The sequence below is a fragment of the Lutjanus erythropterus genome, chromosome 18 (assembly GCF_056507025.1).
Source record: "Lutjanus erythropterus isolate fLutEry1 chromosome 18, fLutEry1.hap2, whole genome shotgun sequence".
Classification (NCBI taxonomy): Eukaryota; Metazoa; Chordata; class Actinopteri; order Lutjaniformes; family Lutjanidae; genus Lutjanus; species Lutjanus erythropterus.
Window position 1 is genome coordinate 26,116,648 of NC_139334.1, and position 23,064 is coordinate 26,139,711.

Genomic DNA, 23,064 nt, shown 5'->3' on the forward strand with positions numbered 1-23,064 from the left:
GACGGTAAAAAACATTCAGCTTAAAGGACAGGTTCACATATTTCCAACACTACTCACAAATCCATACGTCCATTGAAAAGGTTTTGGTGTAATCGTTCCTCCTCTACTCACCATGAAGAAATCCCTTAATAACAGAAGAGATGTGGGACAACATCTATAGTCCTTGCAGAATATTGTTATAAAACAGACTTGAAAAATATTGTGTAAGACTCTTCATAATCTAGGATGCAGTAAAATCAGTTTACCAGTCATGGTCAGTACTACAGTGTTTTCTGTGGCTCTAGAAAAGCTTTGTCAAGGCTGAGAAAACAGCCCTGATGATGTAATCAAGGCTTTCTGAGCTTAGCCTGAATAAATGTCTGGCTCTAAACTCACTCTAAATATCTTTAGGGCATAATGCTATGAGAAGAATGTAGGATTCAGTGTTTTTAGCTAAACGATGGACAAAAAGTTAAGTTGTCTTGTTCTCTTCTCAATTGATTTTGACTCTTCCTTTTCAAATCTGTCTCTTGCAAGTGCGTTACCTTCATGGGAACATAACACAAAACCAGTGGAGGGCCCCTTCAAATAAAGTGATGTTCCTGCTGCTGGAAGCTAACAAAGCATCACATCTACTCCTGTAAATTAAATGCACACAATACAATATTAAAATTCTGCTGCTGCGGGTCTCACATTGAAACAAAAGATGTAGTTTGATGACATCTGAAGTAGCGTGGGATCATGGGAGTTGTTTTCTTGATTGTTAAACAACCTGATGAAACTCTGTCTGACATGACTCATGAAAAAATCATGCTCGTGGATGAGGTAAGTCATGTTTTTAAGTTTTATTCACATTTGCCTGCTTCCTTCCTCACTTTGTGATGTATTCAACATGTCCCGTGTTTTCCTGGAAATAGCGGCTACCAGGAAAGTCACGTTACCTTCAGTGAATTACTGATTTCTCTGGGTTTGACAATTGTTTACATTTTGGATAATATAAGTACAGAACTTGACAGAATATGTAATGTATAGAGTTTTTAGACATTTCAATGCAGTAATGTTTCATATTTTAACTTTAAAAAGCTTCAACATCGACCAAATTTGTATCAAAACAGCACCAATGCAGTTATAACTTCACCCATGAGGAAAAAACTACCCCATGACTAGGGGTGCAATAAAATATTGATACACTTGTGTAAAATGATATTATGTTTTGCAATATTGTGTCTATTGTTAAAAACTCTGAACTGTGATAACTAGGGTTGCAACAACGATTATTTTCTTTATCAATTAATATGCAGATTATTTTCACGATTGATCGTTTTGTCTATAAAAAGTCAAAAAGCAGAAAAATCCTCATCACAATTTCCCAGGCTACAGAGCAAAGTCTTCAAGTTGTTTCTTTTGTCCAAACAACAGTCCAGAACCCAAAGACTCTCAATTTACCATCACGAATGGCAAAGAAAAGCAGCAAATCCTCACATTAAAGAAGCAGGAACCAGCAAGTGTTTGCTTGAAAAATGACTGAAATCAACTGATTATTAAAAACAGCTTGCAACTAGTTTTCTTTTGGCTGACGAATCGATTAATATATTGTGATACATGCAAAGATTTGTTGCAGTGGTGCATTTTGCACCATTTTTAAACCCCTGGCTGCTAGACAGCAGTTATCTATCTTCACTGCTCTAAACGCATAAAAAGTTATGTTTTTTGACTCAGATTTTATGCATATGGTAATGTGTTTGTCATACTATGACAGTTTTCCTAAAATTAGATTAAAAAATATCAATACATCGCCCTGCTTACAGTATTGTAATATATCACAATATACTGAATTGAATCATGGTTATATCACCAGATTCTTGCAGATGCAGCCCTACCCAGGACAAGGAGTGGCTGGGCAAAAGATACATTTTGGCCTATTTCTTTCCAGGCCTTCTCTTCAGACTCACAAATGCCAAGGACAAAACAGCCTAATAAATAATTATGAGAAGGTACAATATACCAGTCTCTCTCAACCGTCAGGATAAATAATTCTGCTATAACACAAAGAGATACTGTCTCTCCGTGATAGTAGTCATATAGTGGGAGGGAAACTGATTTTCCCAGCTCAGTAGCTCCCTGCTCTGCTCTGTAGACCCTCCTCTGGGGCCAGAGAGATAATCAACTTGAACCAAACCACGCCCCCCTGTTTTATTCTGGGGAATTTATCAGCGCCTACATGTTGAGTGCGCTGCATACTAGACCCAGCAGCAAGGAAGAGCAGATCCCCTCCACAGACTCTCCATGCTGACAAACACACCGTCCGAAACGCTTATTCACCTCTGTGGACATTAAACCCTGCAGCTCTGACAGGATGGATCTTTTGGACCGCGGGTACCTGGACGCGCGGTCTCCGTATGATTACACCTTTAATTTCTGGAACGACTACCTCGGCCTGTCGACACTTGTCGCGAAGAATAAGATCAACAGCCCGTCGTGCAGCCCTAACTCTATCACCGAGTCTCTTAAAGCGACCCTGGGCTTGGAGGACGACTCCCCGGTTTGCTCCTGCGTAATTGGGCACGGCAGGGACGGCGACGGACAGTTGGAGTGCTGCTGCGCGGCCCCGGGCTCCCCGCCGATCTCCATCTACGATCTCAAGGAGCGCATTTCTCTTCTCAGGCCGTACGAGCACCTGGCTGGTGACTCGCCGCTGGGGGACAGAGATTCACCCTCCTACAGGGGAAGCTTCGCCGGCCTCGACCTGCTCTCCATGGACAGAAGGCGCAAACAGACTCAGAGGGGCAAACCCGAGCCGAAGGTGTGCGTCTTCTGTCGGAATAACGGCGCACCGGAGGAAGTTTATGGCACCCACATCCTGAAGACAGCGGACGGCAGGGTCCTGTGCCCCATCCTGCGGGCATACACCTGCCCCCTCTGCAGTGCCAACGGCGACAATGCGCACACCATCAAGTACTGCCCGCTCTCTAAAGACCAGGCGAGCCAGAGGGTGGCCAAGGGAGGCAGAGCGGTGGGGAAAAGGCTGAAAATCTTCTAAACGAGGAGATGAATGAAGTTTGAGTTGTTGCACTGTAAATTACTAGTGTGTATGGCAGTAATTTTGCCCCCATTTCATGCACAAGACAAGTCGTGAGAGAGAGAGTTTAAGAAAATGAGATTTTTATTGTTTTTTTTGTATGTGTCACTGCTTCATTTGTAATGTTTTTCGTCTATCTTGTAACTCTATGGGCACATAGTTTACACTTGGACGCATTGAGCGCAATATTTTCCCCCGCAGGCAGCACTCTTAAAGAGACAGTTCATCCCAAAATCAAAAATGCTTATTTTTTTCTCTGTCCTGTTGTGCTACGTACCCATCTAGACTATCTTGGTGTCAGATGCAAAATTTTGGAGATATCTGCCTTAAAATATGGACAGGGACGTGCAAAGAGACGTCCGGGGGGCGTGTGCTCAAGTGACAAAAAGGGCACTCCTCTCTTATAAAAAATGAAGTTACATATAGTAGCACATACTGCGTGCATTTATTTCAAAACCCATTCACTAATGCAGATGTTTAATACTCGACAGATTTTTAAAAATCATCAAGTTACACTGAGATGCTAAAGCATTCATGATTTCTACATTTATCACCAGAGCAAGCAACAGCACAGAAAACAATGCCACCTTGTACGTGGTTTAGTGGTCTATAAAATAAATAACCACTCAAATTCAACACGCCCGTGACTGAGAAATGATGCCATGGGCCAAATACATAAACTGAAAGAAACAGGGGGAAGAAAGTCTTGCAAAAGGGGCACTTATCTAGTGAGAGGCCAAAACAGCAGGTGATTGATAATGGGGCTGAATGTCACTTTGCGTTTGGTTGCTCAAAGTGCCAAAAAACTTAACAGCAAGAGCAACTTGACTCACTAACTAGGTCATGATTCCTGGACAGTGACACTGCTGTTGAGTTTTTATAATGTAATTTTTTGGTGCTTCATATGTCTGACATATAGTATAGTATATTTCTTCAATCAAGCACCACAAGCTAAGTGTCATCTAGTTCCATTATATTGGAGAAAAGGCCAATATCTCCAAAACTCAGCAACTCACAACTACAGGCCCAGAGGAAACGCGTGTATTTTTGATTAGGGGGTGAACTGTCCCTTTAAAGACTTGGTGATCAAAACTGAACCAAAGTACTGTACAGATCGACCTGTGAATGACCACCTTCATGCTGTAATCAGAAGTTGCTGTGTTTTTCGAGGAGCACAGTGCCAGTGCAAACAGCCGTGTGCATGTCAGCGGGCTGCTCTGGCTTCATGACATGCCAACATTAATGAATATGCAGCACTCCTGATACGAGATGAATGTTTAGTCCCATACGTTCACTGGCCCGTGGACGGAAGATGTCTGACAGGCCATGCAAAATGCAAGATATACGTCTTTATATCGAGCACATGTTTTTCCTGAGATAAATGTTTTCTACCAAAGGAATACACTTTTGTATTGACACTTAGCCTAAAGGTAATTTCTGTATTGTTTATATGTTGGATGTCTTATATTCTTTATGTGATTTCATGTGGATAGTATTTTGCAGATTTCAACTGAATGTAAAACAGTGGAAGGTAGACGTCGACATGCAGTTCACCCACATGCTCCTCAAGTAGCTCCAAGCTCGATTATTTCAGTTTTACTGTCACAACTTCAAACACACAGATTTTTTCCTCCACGTGGAAACGTGTTCCTGCAATTCTTGTAAATGTAATAAAGGGGTGAACAATTTTAGCAATGAAAAGCCTGACATTCCAAAGTCTTTATCTGTCAATAGAAATGTTTTATGTACTTATTTTTACCTTATGTATCATTGGGAAATATATTCACTGTAAATGAACTCTGAATAAACATGTAATTTGCATTTTTCTTTATGGGACTACAACTGATTTTAATACACCACCGTTTACTCACTCTGTGATGTAGGTCTGAGAGTTCACTGGAGCACTCGATAACAGAGCTGAATGTTATTGTGACTTGAAATTATTGTGTCACACACATTACTGAATAAGCATTTTCACAATTGTTTTTCATTTCCTAACATCTCTTACATTCAAACTGACGTGATGCAAATGTGCCACCTAGTGTTCAAAACCTTAAACAACAACAATCTTTGCAGTAAAGATCTCCACTGTACTCATATATAATATAAGCACTGTGTTGTTTAATAAAAATGACCTATTATTAATAGACAATAGTTTTTATAATTTATAGTGGGGTGGCCTTTGCCATGTAAGACAAGATTACAAAGGTGTTTTTAAGTCAGCTTGATTGGAAATGTACTTGAAATCATTTGGCTTGCCCTGATGAGGGCTGCACAATGAGATAAAAAAAAAAAAAAATCATTGAATTTATTTTGATAGATAATGTGATTTAGATATGACCAGTGATTAGTGGGAATGATCACTTTTTGCTTCACAATTTTACTTTTCACTGAAAAAAACAATAAAATAAAAATCATGATGACCATCTTTTGTTGTGGTCTACAATGTTGTAAATCAGTGGCCACTTTGGTGCATCTACTAGGTCTAATATAATTTAATGCAACCGTAAATGTATAAATTAAATTATTTTTACAGAGAGAGCATGATATGGCTGAGCTGTTGTATTGGAATACACTAGATTGTTGCAGAGTGTGTATGTGATCAGTCACAGACCTTATTTGGGAGAGTTTCTTCTTTTGTGCAGAGATAGACAGCTGGTGGGTGTATTTGGTTTGGGTTTGTAATAATAGTTCTAGAAATGTTTCAAAATGAGATCTGTCAAAATGTATTGTTTAAAAAAATACAATACTGACATTTGATGGTATTGAAGGCACCAAAGCTATAAAAAATCATCTAAATTCTGGTATTTTGACAACTCTATGGGTAACCATGTCACATTTTACATGATGCAGTTGAGACTTTTTTAAAAGTCACTCTTTTGATCCTTTGACCACAAAAAAGACACCTCAATCCCACTCCAGCTCAATAAATGTGGAAAGATTTCATTTGTTTTTTGATGAGCTTTCCCTTTGAATGTTATGGAATCAATGAGTTTCATTGACCTCTATTGGCAGTTGCTAAGAACTACAACAACAGACACTAACCTCTAACCCCCACTAAAGGCTTTTCTCAGTTTGTGCATCCTCGATTCCTCTCCCTGCCTCCTCTCCTGATGTCTTTGTCCCTCCCACCTAAGCTGTGAGCAGAAGAGGAAGAGACGTGAGGAGAGAGAAGTCAGGTTTATGGAGCAGCTGCATCATCTGTTTGAACCTACTGCTGTATTTTATGATCTCTGTCAGAAGGTCATAACAGTGTTCATGGCAGCTTATTAACTTTTAATTCAATTCACAGGATGGCATAATGTGACAACAATGCAGATGTCACACATTTTATTTTTTTTATTTGACACACAGGCCTGTAATGTAGCCTTGCAGAGCTGAACATTTCTGACACTTCTGGTTGAGTACTTGCAGCATTTTATTTCAGCCATATTTCAAAAAGTTAAAAATCTGCAGCCGCAAACCAATGTGTTTTTGTTAAACTGTGCTTTGTGAAGCATACGACAGATGGACTGACACTGACAAGTCCAGGCCTTTTTGCACATTTATGCTGAGAATGGAATTAAGTGTGAATTGTCCTTCTGTCGTGTAAATAATAATGCTTGTCCATCACTCTATGTGGCATTATTATTGTTGTACAGTCCAGTGCAAAAATGACATAAAAACAGCCGTCACGTTTCATACATCAACAGGCTAATTTGCCCAAACTTTGTGGGTCTTTAGACTGTGGTGTAAATGCAAACAACAAGGGGCTGAAGGAACCTTTTAAGTTTCTTAAAAAAGTAGTTCCTGGGACAAAAAACAATGCACTTTGGGTGGAAATGCAGCCTAAATCTCAATTATTTCGCTCCTGTGATGGTTTGTATGTTCCACCTGTATGTCACGCATCTTTTATATGTCACAGGTAGAAAAAGGACTGAAAACACCTCCACAGAGGATACACCTGCGAATCCTTGCTCATATCTTATTCGGCAAGCCTCCCCTCTCCTCGAGATGGATTTTGGGAATTGAGACATCCTTCAAGATGGCGGCTGAGATAGATTTCTGAGTCATATTTAGGAGGATGGAGGAGGTGAAGAGACACGAAATAGACTCCATTGACAGTTATCAATACTCATTAAAATGTGCCGATAGTTGGGTGAGGGTTCCTGTAGAAGTTCAGTATTTATGTTAAGTATCATTTTCATCAGGCCCTGCAGTGGGAATCAGGCTGTGCTGTCATAAATATACTGAGTCCTCTGACAGGCGACACCACTCTATAGCCCTGACCTAATGTACCTTTGAGCTACCTTTAAATCTTCTGTCATCTAAGCAAAGAGCAGAGACTCAGCAGCTTCGCCTAGCCTTATATCTACATTGTATCTGCTCAGGCTAAACTACAGCCAGTCTGGTTCCACTTGGCTTACCAGCAGCCACTGGTATGAGAAACTTTGCCTGACCTTTTTTAGTTAATTTGTATTTTACAACAATAATCTAAATTTGCAAAGTAACTAAAGGTCGAATAAATGTGACGGAAAATATAATAGTTGTCTCCAAAAAGTAGTGTAGTAGAAGTGCAGAGTAACATGAAATGGAAATACTCAAAATTGTATTTAAGTACAGTACTTGAGTAACTGTTAGGTGCCACCATGAGCTGTGTGTCAGACAGTAAGCGAGTATCGACACCTGTGATTTTACAGCTGTTAAAAAGTCTCATTGATGATTCATCTTCAGATGTTTTGATCTAACCAAAATGGTACAAAACTGTTTTATTCTTACATTTCATTTATGATCATTCATTGTCCTTACAGTGGAGTGTAAGGACTGCTGGTGAAAACATTTTACTAGAAAGCCCTTCTAAATAACACTTTCTGCAATTAGATTTGTGGATTCCTGTGAGTAACCAAACCATATTAACAAAAAGACACTGCAACTGAGTTTTTAAAATGTTAATACAAATAACATACATTTAGGTTGCATTGTGTTTGGGTGAATCAGAGTATAGCTCAAATACAGTTTAAGCTAACACACTACCACAGGAGCTGCAAATCAGCTTCATCTGGACGTCATCTATATATTTTATCTGTTGCTATGCTTCTTCCTATGCAACAAAAATGTATTGTTTTCTGTCTCTTTAAATGTCAAACAAACAATGAGCCGTGCAAAAATAGAACTTCCCTCTACAAAATCCTTTCATTGTAAATGACACAAACTTTTGCAATCTAAACAAATAATCAGATACTATTTATCATCTTTTCGTTTGGCAGGTATTAAGATTAAGATTTCATTTTGGGAACAAAAACTGATTGAGGACATTTCCTGGCTAAATGGTGTCCCCTACTGGCATAATAATTGTGCTTAATCATTTGCTTTTCTGGCTTGAAATCAACACATTTTAGTTTTTGTAGCTAAAGGGTGATGTAGAAAATACTGATAGCTGTAATGGGACTCCAGTGGATGCCGGGATTTTCTTCCCAAGACTCGTCTCCATCATACCACGTTTTACTTCCTCAAAATAAATAAAGCAAGGTGCTTTATTCCTCAGATAATTTAAGGCCATATCTTGCTATATCAGGGTGGTAATTGTGATGTATTCGCTGTGTGTACAAATGAGAAAAGATTTTGTTTTCAAACTGAAATTTCAGCAGCTGGTGGGACTGATTGAGTCATCAGTATTGATCAAAAACCAAATCGACACTCAGCTGATACACTGTGGTCATATTGGATGGAGGCCCATTTCCAACAGCGTGATGAAAAAGAAAAGACCCTCTAAGTCATTATAATGAGAACATTTCTCAAAATAGTGACCTATTTGATCTAAAAAATGATTTAGTATCTCAAAAATTAGTGAGCATCTCAAATAATGAAAAATTCTCAAAACAATGACTTATTTCTCTCAAAATAATGCCTAGTATCTCAAAATGAAGACTTATTTATCTTAAAAATAACGTCTTAGAATCTCAAATGATAAGAAATTCTCAAAATAATGACATATTTATCTAAAAATAAGGAGTTGTTTTTGACACCAAGATAATTTGAGAAAAATTGTTTTACTTACAGGATCTTTTTTTCATCACATCCACAGAAATGGGCTTCCACAATATTGTGCTAGAAATCTTAATCAACTATTTTCTCTTACATGTTATATTTTTTATGTATCTGCACAGGCAGAGGTCAAACATTTGGAACAGCAGGATGGAAAAAGCAGACATCCTCCAGGAGTTTAATGTTGGCTGTCCTATAATGAGACTGTCCTGCACCTGTCACCAGTCTGAGAGAGTGTGTCACCAAAAAAACGCGTCCTTGAGCAGAAATCTGAACACTGTCTTGTGTAAGAACACCAGCTTGGCGCCTCCTTTTCAACAAACACTGAGGGTGATTTACAGCTACCCTCTGACTCATCTCAGGATGTTAAACAGCAAGAGTGTTTCTCTGTGTCAGCAGATACAGATAGCACTTTCTTTCTCGGTGGTGTCTCCCACACACACTGTTGGCTGAAGAACATCAGTGACTCATCAATTTACAATCTAAATAGATCAAATAGATACGTCTAAAGATACTCTGGGAACAATAGCAGTATGTAGGGCATCGCAAAGGAGGGTATCTGTCTGCTAAAGGACATTCAGGCAACAATAAAGAGAGGAAATGATCAGAGAAGAAAATATTACTTTTTAAAATATCTGTCGAGTATTAAAACAAAGCATCAGCCATCTGTGCAATGTTCACTTTGCAGGAAAAGGTTTTGATATCTGTGTATGTGGGCTAATGTGGCATTATTCAATCATCATTCATATTATTTAGACAGAGCAGTCAGCAGGTATCAAACACATCAATCAATCCAAGTACCAAGCACTCTGTATGATAATTAATTCATTGTCTTCTATGGCATTAAAACCTTAAAGTGCTCTACTCTTAACATATATGCCCCCCTTTACTCTGTCTTTACGCACTATGTATTGATTCTGGGTTGTGGAAAAGACTTTGTTTCAAGTCATCTTCACATTTGCCCCAGTTTTTTTTTCGCTTTATTGATGTGGATGTGTTCACTGCTAGAGTAATGCATCTCAGCCTGAATTGTAGGCATTAAGTAGAGTAAGATATGCCTCCAGAAATGCGTGGAGTAATGACAGTAACTGATTGCCATTCAAATTTAAGGGCAGCTTAAAAGAAAAGCTGCTCTACCACATCAGCTCTGCTTGCTGAAGCTGAGAGTGATTCTGAAAACCAACCTCCTCTCTCCTCACTGCAGCAGTCAGCCATTGGCCTGGTGGATGCTGACAGCACTGATGTTTCTCCGTGGTGGAGGGAGGAGGGGCAGCCTCACTCTATAAAAGCCGGGGATCTGCAGCATCACTGAGCTGGTGCAGTGCAAAAACGCTCGCTCATCCTCACCGATGGTGTGCAGAACAAGGGGGACATAAAAAACCTTCTGAACCTAAAAACATCCATCCTTTTCTTAAACAAACAAAAAAAAAATCCACAACAAAAAATTCATCATGAGCTACGATTCCTACATCTCCTATCGCCGCCCTTGGGACAGCTACAGAGGCTCCCAAACCACCATCAAATCCTCCATGTCTTCCTCCCTCTTCTCTTCTTCTCCTCGAGCTCCTCCGTCCGGGAAGAGGATCCTGAGGCTGGCCTCCTCTTCCCTGCCTGATGGGTCCGAGCGGATGGACCTGGCTCAGGCCAGCTCCCTCAACACAGAGCTGCTGGGCCTGCGCTCCCAGGAGAGGGAACAGCTGGTGGACCTGAATGACCGTTTCGCTACCTACATTGAGAAGGTGAGGCACCTGGAGCTGCAGAACCGAGCTTTGCTGGCCGAGCTGGAGGCGCTGAGGCGGCGACAGAACGACCCGTCCCGTCTGCAGATACTCTACGAGGGTCAGGCGCGGAGTCTGAGGGCCATGATCGACTCGGAGAACGGGGAGAAGATGCGGATGGAGGCGGAGAGGGACTACCTGCGTGATGTGTATGAGCAGATGAAGGAGCGGTATGAGGAGGAGGCGAGGCGGCGTATGGATGCTGAGGAGGCCCTGCAGAGGGCCAGGGAGGAGGCGAGCAGGGCCGCGCTCTCCAACTGTGACGCCGAGGCCACCGTGGTCTCTCTGTGTGACGAGCTGGTGTTCCTGAAGAAGGTGTTTGCGGAGGAGCAGGCGGAGCTGCAGGCCCAGCTGCAGGTGGCGAGCATCAGCGTGGACGTGGAGGTGTCCCGGCCCGACCTATCCACCGCCCTGCGAGACATCCGGGCGCAGTATGAGCGGCTGGCGAACAAGAACATGCAGGCCGCTGAGGACTGGTACAAGAGCAAGTTCGCGAGTGTGGCAGAGATGGCGAGCAAAAACAACGAGGCCGTGCACGCCATCCGTGAGGAGACAATGGAGTACCGGAGGCTGCTTCAGTCCCGATCCTCGGAGATCGAAGCTCTCCGGAACGTCATCGACTCCTTAAATAAGCAGCTGGAAGATCTGGAGGAGACGCAGGCCAAAGAGGTGGCAAAGTACCAGGTGAATGAGGAACATGTGGATTCTGGTTGTAAGACAGTATCAATAGACTTGTACTCAAAATACTGTATCGTGATACATAATACATGCAAGGATTCATGGCAGCGGTTCATTTTGTGTTTAAAACCCCAACCGCTAGATAGCAGTGTTGTCATCATCTTCACTGTTCTGACTGCATCAAAAAGTCGCCAAAACCTTTTCAACTCAGATATTATGCATATGACAGTGTGTTCTTTATACTACGGCAGTTTTCCTAGAAGTATGTTAAGAAAAAAGAAATTTATCACCTTGCTTACAGCATCGTAACCCCTATCATGATTCGTTTCGTACCACCAGATTCTTGCAGATGCACAGCCCTAATTTGGAGTCTGATCTGTATGGACATTCATGCAGTATGGGAACGTGAACTAATACGTGGTGCCTGGTCCGATTATCTGCCCTCTTGTGCACCAATATGACCTGAGAAGTATTCTGCTCTCAGATCTTTCTTCTTATGCTTTTAAAAGAGCTTTTCTGCTTCAGCAGGAGCACAGAGAAAAGGGACAGGAAAGATCAAAGATGGTGTATAAAGGGTGTTGAGCTCAAGGTTGGACACAGAGATAAGATGGAATAATATTAACAGGCACTACTCTGAATAAAAGAAAACACTCTACATGCAGAAAGTAGAGCAGCAGCAGGAGGAGGCCATGCTTCTTTTTGCTACAACATGTAAATGAATTCTCTGCAGCAGCTACACCCTCCCATACTGTAGAGCTCAGCAGGAAATGAAGGCAGCTTCACAGCAGAGGTGAAAATCTGCAAGGTTACTGTCCAAATAAACTGAGAGCACACTATAGCTACACACAAATGTGATGATCAGAGATTTCCAAAAACTGTATCATTCTATTTACCACCTCACAATTATTTCCAATTATTTTGAAGTAAATCTTTTCTTAACCTAGAATAGAGCATCATTCATAAAATTCTTAATGTCCTGCGTGTTTCTGATTTTATCCTCTTGTGTCGAGCACCACTGATATTTGACTGTGAATGGCTGTGGTTTTTTTGGCTTCATAGGTGAGGATAAGTGAGCTGGAGCGGGACATCACTGATGCGAAGCAGGAGATGGCGCGCTACCTGAGAGAGTACCAAGACCTTCTCAATGTGAAGATGGCGCTTGACATTGAAATAGCTGCATACAGGTGAGATCTGGCTTTTGTCTGCTGATGTTTGACACTGAACAACCTTTCTTTATATAAGAATTTTGATGAACTGTCTACAGAGTGAATGAACTGAAAATTCACTTCTGGAACCGGAGCCATTCAAAAAAGGGGATCGCCACTGTTGAGCTTTGATCCTCCCTCCCTCAAAAATGTCATTTTATCTCACTTGACCTACAGACTCAGGCTGCAATTAATGATTATTTTCATTATTGATTAATGTGCTGGTTACTTTCACATTTAATCGCTGAATTGTTATTTTTATAAAATGTCTAACAATTGTGGGGAAAAAGGTGAGAAATGCTAATCACAATTTCCCAAAGTGACAACTTCAAATTGCCTTTTTTGTCCAACCAACAGTCCAAAACCCAAAGACTCTTCATTTACTGTCATGAATGACCAAGAAAAGCAAAAGATTCTTACATTTTAGATGTTTGACATTGTTGATTGAAAAACAACTGAAACAATTAATAGATTATCAAAACAGTTCTCCATTAGTTATCTTTTGATCGACAGCTTGATTTAATCGATTAATCGTTGCAGCTCTACTACAGACACTGTTTCCACATTTTTATTGTGTAAAAAGCTAAAGCATAATTTGTTTCCTGTTTCTTTTCAGAAAACTTCTGGAGGGGGAGGAGATTCGACTGGCTTACCCCTCCCTTCCCGCCCTAAACTAAAACCTAAATGCCTCCAGCCTGGCATAAACCTGAATTCTTCATCCCCCCCCCTTCCCTGCCCTGACCTGAACATCAACCCTCTCCCTCCCTCATTTCTTTTATGTTCTCCCCTCTGTCATTTTTCCCCCCTAAAAAAATATTCCTCCTTTCATTTACTCCTCCTCCCAAAACCAAACCGCAAACCAAAGCTCATCGTTCTCAAGACAGATGCGCCCTTGTGCTAAACAAGAGGTCCACCAGAAGTCCCCCTTCTTCTACACACGTTCTGACACCACACATCAAGAAGATGGCAAACTGTAAAATGCAGAGTGGCTGCACTGCATTAGTTACATATAGCTATATCGGACAGCAATATTGTTTTGGCTGAGTTCCTTTCTATCACTCATGTTAAGGTCCAAGCAGCAGAGTTACTATTTGACTTCTGTGACCCCTCGTTGAGCAAACATTTGACCAATTGTTTGTGAAGGAGGAAAACAAAATCCTTTTTTTTTTTTTATCTCTCGCTGCTCGGACTTTATCTGTGTTTAAACTGATGCAAGAAACCTGCAGCATTATTGACCTGGAACTCTACCAATCGATTATGCATTGTCCTGCACCCCTGGTTCTGTAGTAATAGCCAGTGAACCAGTAACCTTAATATTTTCTTTTTACGATATTAAAGTCTCATTTTTGTCTGTTTTAGTTGATCTTCCTCTGCATTTACATCTAAATAAAAATTACAAGTTTTGGTTGTTTTAAAAACCAGAGTGAGTTTGGGTCTTTCTATTTGGCCGGTTGTTTAAAATTTCTAATTTCTAATCAAACTGTCTTTTCTTGCATAACCTTCTGGACATGTAAATGCTGTGGAAGACTAATTGTTACTGGTTTCTCCTTATATTCATGCAGTGTGTCTCGCAGCCTATCTGCATTCAATTTTTCTTTCTCTGTTCTGTGAGTCCATTCAAGCTAAATGACAAAACTGAAAGATTAACTGCAGGAGCTCCTTGTTGTTTGTCTGCTGTTGTTAGATCTAAATGGTGCTTTACATCTGTGAAACTAATAAGTCTGCACCATCACGCTCAGTGTACCTGTAACAGCCGGCAACAAGCTGAATAAACATATAACTGACCTGCAAATCAGCTCGCATCTCCTGTTTTCCTTTGACCTCATTTCAGCATTGTGTCTCAACTATAGCTCTCATATACAACACAATTATTTGCCTAAGTGTTTATAGACCGATCAGCAAATGGCTAATTTACCACCTTGTCTGATCAAGGTGTAAAGGGGTGTGAACAAAACATACAGAAGAGTTTTAGGGCCAAGCATAAGAAGAAATAAATCAGAGGAGAGAATTTTTATTTTACATTATAAGAATAAAATCAAAATGTCATTGCTTTAGTCTTAACATTTCGACTTTATTCACAGCATCTTGATCTTATTCTTGTAATGTAAAATAAAAATAATATTCCTCCTTTTTCTTTTACTTAATGTGGACCTTATACATGATTGCAGTGATGTCCATATGTACAACATGATCCCAGACACAGACATAAACAGCAGCCTCATTTTAACCTTGATGTCTATTAACTGTGTAATCAAAGCAGGTCAGCTGTTGGATGAAATTCTACATGATTAAAAATACAGTCTAAGAGACCATTCAGGCAAAAACAAATATATTTCCAGACTAGTAATCACATAGTTTGGATAATCATCTGTATTTTGAGAGTATTTCATCATAAAAATGGCTCTGATTACTTAAAAGAAAGAATATTCAGTCATAATGACAGGGCTCTTCTCATGTGTTACTCATGTCTTTTATAACCTGAAAACCTGGGGCTGCCGTGATATAGCTAGAAAGATTTATTACAATAAAATGTTGTATTTCAGTCAATCTTAATAATTCAGCATTTTTAATTATCAATTTTTAATAAAGACATGGAGAAAACACATGCTGTGTCACATGTGTCACATGCTGATGGCGCAACTGAACGACACTCATGTTAAATGATTGGCTGTGTGTCACTCGCAGCACGCTCCATTATCAAGGGACATGACCGGCTGTTTATGAGTCAGGGCATGTTCGTTATTTGCTTTCATGGTGGGTCAGATTTAAGTGCAACTAATGAAGATTTTATTGAATAATTTCCTTATTGCTATTGATGAAGTTATTATTGGCCGGGCCTATGAAAAGCACAATTTTACAGGTACTTCTACGGAATAAAGGAGCAATAGGTATAAAGAAACTGTCATAGTAATGGCTCATAGTAACAAGTTAAAGGGATATTACATCTGCGGCTGAGAACAATGAGAACGGTGTTTCACGTGTGACTTTTGATCTGTTAATTGTCTGAGTTTTGAGGCTGCTATACACATTTCCCGTCTGAAATCCTGTGTAATATTAGCAAAAAAAGCATCTTTTCTTTTTGGAACAGCTTGAATTTCTCCTTACTTACAGCTCTCAATGTCACAGGACGGGCACACAGCGGCACTGCACCATTTCCCATCATTCCATGTTCCTGGCGAGCTGACTGTAGCTGTAATGTGTTTGTGCCTCGCTGCCTCGGCAGGATCATCAGTCACCAGGCTGACACCAGGCATCCCACTGAACCCTGAAGAAACACACAAAAATGCAGTTGTCTCATGCATTTATACATATTGTGAGTCTAAAACAACAGTCCAGTACACAAAATGTTAGGTGTCACTGTCTCGTTTGAAGAGCCAGCTTGTCTCTCTTGTTGAGAACATCAAATACAACATCTGTTTTTCTTAACATGACTTTGAGGTAATTACAAGACGACTCATTACTAATTGTCATGTACTTCTGCTTTATAGAGTAAATAAAGTGTAAATAGAGAAAGTAAAACAGTCTAGTGGCAATGAGAGATGAAGCTGAACAGATTTTTGTTTGAGAGCTCTCCAACAAACTACTTAACTAAGGGTAGGTGATATTGATAAATTCCTATATCACAGCATAGGCTTTTTGATTTTACAATATTAGTATATACGTATAGTGTGATGCCTTGTCGAAAATTAATTGATAAACTGTTTATTGCTCAAATAATGAGGTAAGAATGTCTGTTTGTAATAACTTAACACCAGACAAAATCAAAATACTTTATCACACTATAAACGACCACCAAAAAGTCCTGATCCTTCATTTGTAATTTTGTCCAAAATAGTCTAAATTCATGACAGATATTCACCAGAGATAATGAATATCTATCAGAGATAGATACCAGAAAAGTGCACAAATATAACAAATATAAACAATCTGCCTAAAATTCCATTGAAAAAAAGATTTTATAGGCACGTATTGGACTATATACAGCACGTACAGATATCGATATAGACCGACATAGCTGTGATAGACCAATATCAGGTGGATATAATAACACCATAATTTATTACATATTTTGTATTATTAAGTAAGTAGTAGCCAAAGTTATCAAATAAATGGAGGTTAGTGGAGTAAAAGTGTAATATTTTCCTCTAAAATGTAGTGGAGTAGAAGTATACAGCAGCAAAAAAGGGAAATACTCAAGTAAAGTACAAATACCTCAAAATAGCACTTAAGTACAGTACCATACTTAAGTAAATGTACTTAATTACTGTTAATTACTGTGGAAGACATTGACTGGAAAAAAGTCTAACCGATACCTATTGACCAACAAAGTTAGAGAAATCTCGTTTAAACTTATCCACAGATTTTGTCCCTCTAATGATCATATTCGTAAAAAGGTTCAAAAAAGTCATTGATGTGAAATGCTCTTTCTGTTCTATGGAGGTCGAAACAGTTACTCATTTACTTTGGCTCTGCTCCATTGTCCAAAGCTTTTGGATTCACATTTGTAACTTTGTGGCGAACACTATTGAAAAAAACTGTGAGCTGTTCTGGGAGGATGTGCTGCTTGGTATCTATAATTTTAACAGAACCAAGGCTAAGCCAAATGAAACATTTATTATCAATCTTATCATTCTTTTCATTCTGGCAAGTTATGTTGTTATGTTATTATGGCTTATTTTTTTGTTTTTATTTTTCAAAAATCTGCAATTGTATTGACTTTGCAATGTATGATACTTTTGTGAGAGAATGCAATCTTGTAAACTTTGCAAACGACAAATAAAGTTTAAAAAAAAAAAAAAAAAAAAAAAGACTGAAGTAGAACCGTGGAGCCATTCTTTTAATATTTCCTTGAGGGTCACTGGCTGCTTTAAAACGTTTTATTCTGCTACCTACAGATGGCAGTAGAGTCTAAAACTTCTTCTTTGTTAAGCTAACTACTTCCTCCGGTCAGAGGACACCAACATGGCCGCCGCCTTCTGTCGATAACAGTCCTGTCTCAATGTTAACTGAAAGCGCACGTTTTAGACTCAAATGCTTTGATTAACCATTACACTCAGCGACTAATAATCTGCACCTGTCACCACATTTCCACGCCGACATGTTCCAGGTCATCGGCGGGAAGACCGTCCAGGCGGCCCGTATCCTCGCTCCCAGGAGCTCCGTGCTCGTGGAGGCTGTCCGGGGCAGAAAGTCCCGCAACGACCCGGTGGCCAAGTCCAAAGAGGGGCGAATCAAAGTGCCTCCGCCGGTCGATCCGGTGGAGATGGTCGTCCTCAAGGAGAGATACGCCGAGTACCAGCTGATCATGAGGGCGCTCCGGTACGTTAAATTATGGTTATTATAACTAGCATGTCTCACACAACAGGTTAACTAACTGGTGTTGAGGCTAATAATGTTTCCCTGTGCCGAAAATCTCCCCCCAAAACGGTAAAACTCTTTCAGAATTATTCTCAAACATAACATGTATTTTACAGACAGGAAACGGTGTGAACACAGGTGTTACTGATGATTTCATTAAGGTTTCGTTCCTTTCAGGTCAAACAGAGTCAGGGTGCTGCAGTTGTGCACGTCGGTTCAATAACGGTTCACTGGAAAGGCTCTGCTGTACTAATTGGAACGGGGCCTTATTTATCCTTATCTTATAGCTAAATGTGCTAAAATTCTGCCGACATGTGCTACCAAATTATAAGTATTGTGCCAAAGTTTGCACAACTCAAACTTGACATTCCTTTATGAATTTTAATTTGCATCGGTTAAGTTGAGTCAAAATGTCTTTGGCTACTTAAACATTTAAATAATCGAATTACCAAATTCTTTTTATCCTCAAAAAAAAAAAAAAGAAAAAAGAAAAAAAAAGTAAAAGCTTTTGACTGTTTTTTTTTCATTTAAGTGTTGGGAAATAGTAGTCATACTGTCCTTTAAATTGACTCTTTTCATGTCTGTTTAGATTTTGTGTTGACTGAAGTTAAATAGTCTGTTTAGCTGAAATGAATTAATTAATCTGCTTCTTTTCCTGTATGTTTTTTTTTTTCAGTCTGGAGTTTAAGGAGGAGGTTCTTAGGAAGAAGTACGAGGAGGAGACGGGCTCCCTGGCGGAGGAGAGAGCGAGACAGGAGGCGGAGGAGCATCGCACCCTCATGGCCTGGAACAACCAGGAGAACCTCCGCCTGCTCAAACTCAGGTACGAAGAAACTCAAGATGACAACATGAAGAATAAAAAAAACATTTAAAGAATTTCAGTACTTTGCCTGATCTTGTTTTTTTGTCCTGGTTACAATCTTCTCCTCTGCGTGTTTCAGGATACTGAGGATCCAGAAGGAAAAGGAGGAAGCTGAGCGCAGACAGATAGAAGCTGTTCTACAGCGTGAACAACAACAGCAGGAATTCATCAAAGAAAAAGAGCAGGAAATTTTACAACTGCAGGTATGATTCTCTAAATCTCTGTTCATCTGTCTGTTTTCTCCACAGAATGAAGCAGAGTGTTTATATTTCAAATTGTTCATTCTTCAAACTACTTTTGTATGTTTTATGTAGTCTACAAAATATATTTTCCTGCAAGTCAAAGAAAAAAGGGATAAAATGACATCTTGGTTATATTCCTAAAGACTGGTCTTACAAATTTGATCTCAGGCTTACTTAGACTTTTCAGTGTTAACTTTGATTTAATTTTGATTCAGTTTTATTTATCTGATATGTTTTAGCTATAATCTAGTTCAAGTTGACTAAATATGAGACTAAATCTAAAAATGTAACACACATTGTCTGTCTTACATTAAGTACACTATTGCTTTCATCCATATACAGTATTTTTGTGAGATATTTATTGTTGAGGACAGTGAAACTTTACAGTTACTATCTTTTGGGTGTCATCTTGCCTATTTTAATTGTGATACAAGATTTTTTTTTTCTTGCTTTGAGTGTCAATAGATTTTGTCTTAGTTTTTGTCATCTTAAATGTTTTATTTATGTTATTTTTTTTACTTTTTGCCTTGTTTTTATGTATGAAAATTGTTGCCGGATGTTATTAGCCCCTGAAATTAATGGTATTTATTTAATCTCTTCCAGGAGGATGCAAAGAACTTCATCACCTTGGAGAACTTGGATCAGCGTATAGAAGAAGCTCTGGACAATCCAAAGAATTACAACTTTGCCATCGACAAACAAGGACGAGTTGTTAAACAGACAATGCTGCAGTGAAACACTGTACCAGAAGATCAACAAAGACAGATGACCTCTCATTCTGTGTTTGTCAGGACGGAGATCCAAGCTCAGTCTGGATTACATTTGGATGTGATCGCTGAAAAACATTCAGCATGAGACTGTTGATGCACCTGTCAGATGTTAGCAGATAACTTCATCGTCATCAGAAAAGTCTGAGCTTGAGTTCAGACTGAGAACACGTTTCTCTCCGTACCTGGATATGTGATGGATGGTTTAACCAAAAGGCCATGCAGCCTTTATTCTTTTTTATGTTTCTGCCTAATGTTTTTCCTTATTTGTGTTCTGTACTGTTGGCTCAACATTTTCTCCTGCTCATGATTGTCTGCATGTAAAATAAATTAATGTTTATTGGAGCTTCTGCTAAATTAGTCTGAATCTTTTTGAACAGTATCGGATGAAAATTAGATCAAGAAGAGGCTAAATGCACTTACTCAGCCTCTAAAACTGACTAAGAGCTACTTGGAAACTGTCTAATAATTTACGGTTTCTCTTTACAACATAGTAAATGTGAATAAAATGGAAACCACAGTGGATCATCCTTCAGGACAAGCTGACTCGGCTATTTTTGTATGTTCAGTGATAGTATCCTAGATATGTTTTTTAAACTTTTAACAGAAAAAGGAAATACATGAAACAAAGCTTTAGACTTACATTTACTTACATTTTTGGATGCTACAAGGGCCCTTTGGTTGTGAACATCATTATTTAAGAACATTTATTTTTGCTTTTTTTGTATTTGCAAAGCTGGACACAGGTAAGTGAAACTTTATCAAAAATGTTATCATAATCTGCACTTTTCAAATTGCAGGAGGTGCAATATTTGTTAAAGGCAAAATGTGTGTCAAAAAAACTTTTAAATGAATGAATGAATGTCACGAGGCAGAGACAACCTGTCCTACAAAACACCTTCATTTCATAGAGATTCCTGCAAAAATCACACCATTTTAACATGTTTTTCACTTAAGAATAATGATGTAATATTTATGATATAATGTTTGATATTTTTTCAGAATTGTTCAGCCGTACACTGAGCTACAGAGGCATCCTGAAAGACTGCAGTAGTTCCCAACCTGGGGTTCCTGATCCCAGAATGATTGAAGGGACAGGAAAAGACGATAAAAACCTCTTCAGAACTATAAACAGCCTTCAAATGAAACATGCTGAGACTGAAAAAAAACTCTTTCGTCCACACTGAGGCCTGTGACGAGAGCTCACATTGTGGTTTAGAGCAGTGGTTTTCAAACCAGGGTCCAGGGGCCATCAAAGGTCCTTCAGTGAGTTGTGGTCCTTACAAGCAAAAGGAGGCATAGACCGTTTTAACTTTTAACACATTTTAAAAGCAGGGTTAGCTGTTTTGATAGTGATCCCAATTTGATCACTGATTTACTTTATTATCTTTAAATCTAAAAATAACATTTAAAAAAAATACTCAGAGAGATTTCCCTAAGACGAAATCCTCTCAAACTGGGTGTGTTTGATCTCTGATCTTGTTTTGTTGCTCTGAGGTCTAATAAGTGTTTGTTTTTCACATCACCATCACATCATTTGGTCCTGCACTTGCAGCTGCTGCCCTGCAGGAGGCGCTGTGTGCAGCTCTCCTCACTGTCACCAGTGTTTACTTGTAAACAGCTCATGTATGACAACGTGCTGATGAGCCAGAATAATCTCCTTCTGTCAGGTCAGGTGTGCAGGTTGATGGGATGATGATGATTGGGGGTGAAGACTTCAGGAGAAACTGCAGCAGCTTTAAAGTGAAGAACACGACATTTAAACTCTTAAGATACTGATTTTAAATGGACTGTGAGAGAAAAACTGGACTTTATTAACTTGAATTCACGGTTTGCAGTCAGTGGATAGAACAGAACAGTTTCTCTTCATGACCCTGACAAGGAAAAATAAACATTTAGACTCGCCAAGCCAGCCAGTTTCAAATCCTTCATCAGTATCTCTTCAAAAATATGATAAATTTAATTAATTAGTTTGGAGTACAGCTGAAATCTGCAGCTATTTTGATAACTGATTAATCATTTAAGTTGATTTTAAAGCAGAGAATACAAAACTTTCTCTGGCTGCAGCTTCTTCAATGTGAAGAATTTTTGCTGTCCTCTATTTTATAACACGGTAAACTGAATATTGTGGGGTTTTGACTGTAAACCTATTCATAGTGCAGTTAAACAAAACAGTGTGATAAAGAAAAGTGTGATCAGTGATTTCAGAGGCTTTATTTATAAAATGTCTCACAGAATAGTGGCATGACTGCTGCTGTGCTCTGACATTAGTGTTAAACATGACAGTGTGACTGGAGTTGTAATGCAGTGCACACGGTTAATGTGATTGGTTACCGAGGTTAATGGGATTATTCAACCGTGGCAGCAAAGGTCGGGATTAGAGTTAACACGACAGAGGAGACTGAGATGAACGCTCAGATTAGCAGCTGTTCACACGACTCAGTCAGTGTCACAGCCACTACATCAGGTTTAAGTCAGTGTTAAGGACTGGTCAGGACTCATGATTCATTTATGGCTAAAATATTTTGTTTCTTCAATAAAATTAAAAATAATTCACCCATATATTAAACTACAGTGAGTGTTTTTTCATGCCACCACAGCCTTATTTAACTGGACTTCTTTCTGCAGCTTAAAAAAATACCAGAAACCTTTTTTTTTTCCCAGACGGCTCATTTTGTGTCCAGATATCTGAGCTGTGAGTCTACGAAGCAAATATAGGCTGCAATAAAAGTTTTAGAAACGAGGACAAGCAGTCAAATCTAGGGTTAGAGGAATTGTTATCATGGTCGGATAAAGCAGAAAAACATTTCTGTAACCCAAAATTATGTCGATTTTTCAGGCTTTATTATAATCTTGTTTTTGTCTGATGAAGTATTGGATGTTTTTATTTTTTGCGTTTCAGGCCTTCAAACAAAACAAGGACAGAAAATAAGATGTGGTTTGAACTGAAGTGTGGACGTATGAAACAGGCCAAAAAGGCTTAAATCTGTGGAGTGTCCTAAAAAGAATAAATCTGTGAAAGAATAAGAAAATAAATGTGGAGATATAAAGAAAGACAAAGTGGAATACATAAAAGAATAAACTGGAAGAGT

At 39.2% G+C, this 23,064-nt stretch overlaps 2 protein-coding genes and 1 pseudogene across 2 annotated transcripts; all 3 read left to right on the top strand.

The window, feature by feature from the left end:
- Positions 1-2,244: 2,244 nt before the first annotated feature.
- LOC146311184 (nanos homolog 1 pseudogene) lies at positions 2,245-3,753 on the top strand (annotated as a pseudogene).
- A 6,621-nt stretch (positions 3,754-10,374) lies between these two features.
- On the top strand, positions 10,375-14,538 carry neff2 (neuronal intermediate filament family member 2). Its single transcript, XM_084743086.1, has 3 exons — positions 10,375-11,544; positions 12,598-12,722; positions 13,360-14,538. The coding sequence occupies exons 1-3, from the start codon at positions 10,534-10,536 to the stop codon at positions 13,418-13,420; spliced, it is 1,197 nt and encodes a 398-aa protein (XP_084599212.1). The 5' UTR covers positions 10,375-10,533; the 3' UTR covers positions 13,421-14,538.
- Positions 14,539-17,680: 3,142 nt separating this feature from the next.
- mrps26 (mitochondrial ribosomal protein S26) lies at positions 17,681-20,317 on the top strand. The gene is made up of 4 exons (XM_084742434.1): positions 17,681-18,062; positions 18,778-18,924; positions 19,043-19,166; positions 19,809-20,317. The coding sequence occupies exons 1-4, from the start codon at positions 17,842-17,844 to the stop codon at positions 19,938-19,940; spliced, it is 624 nt and encodes a 207-aa protein (XP_084598560.1). The 5' UTR covers positions 17,681-17,841; the 3' UTR covers positions 19,941-20,317.
- The last annotated feature ends 2,747 nt before the right edge of the window (positions 20,318-23,064 follow it).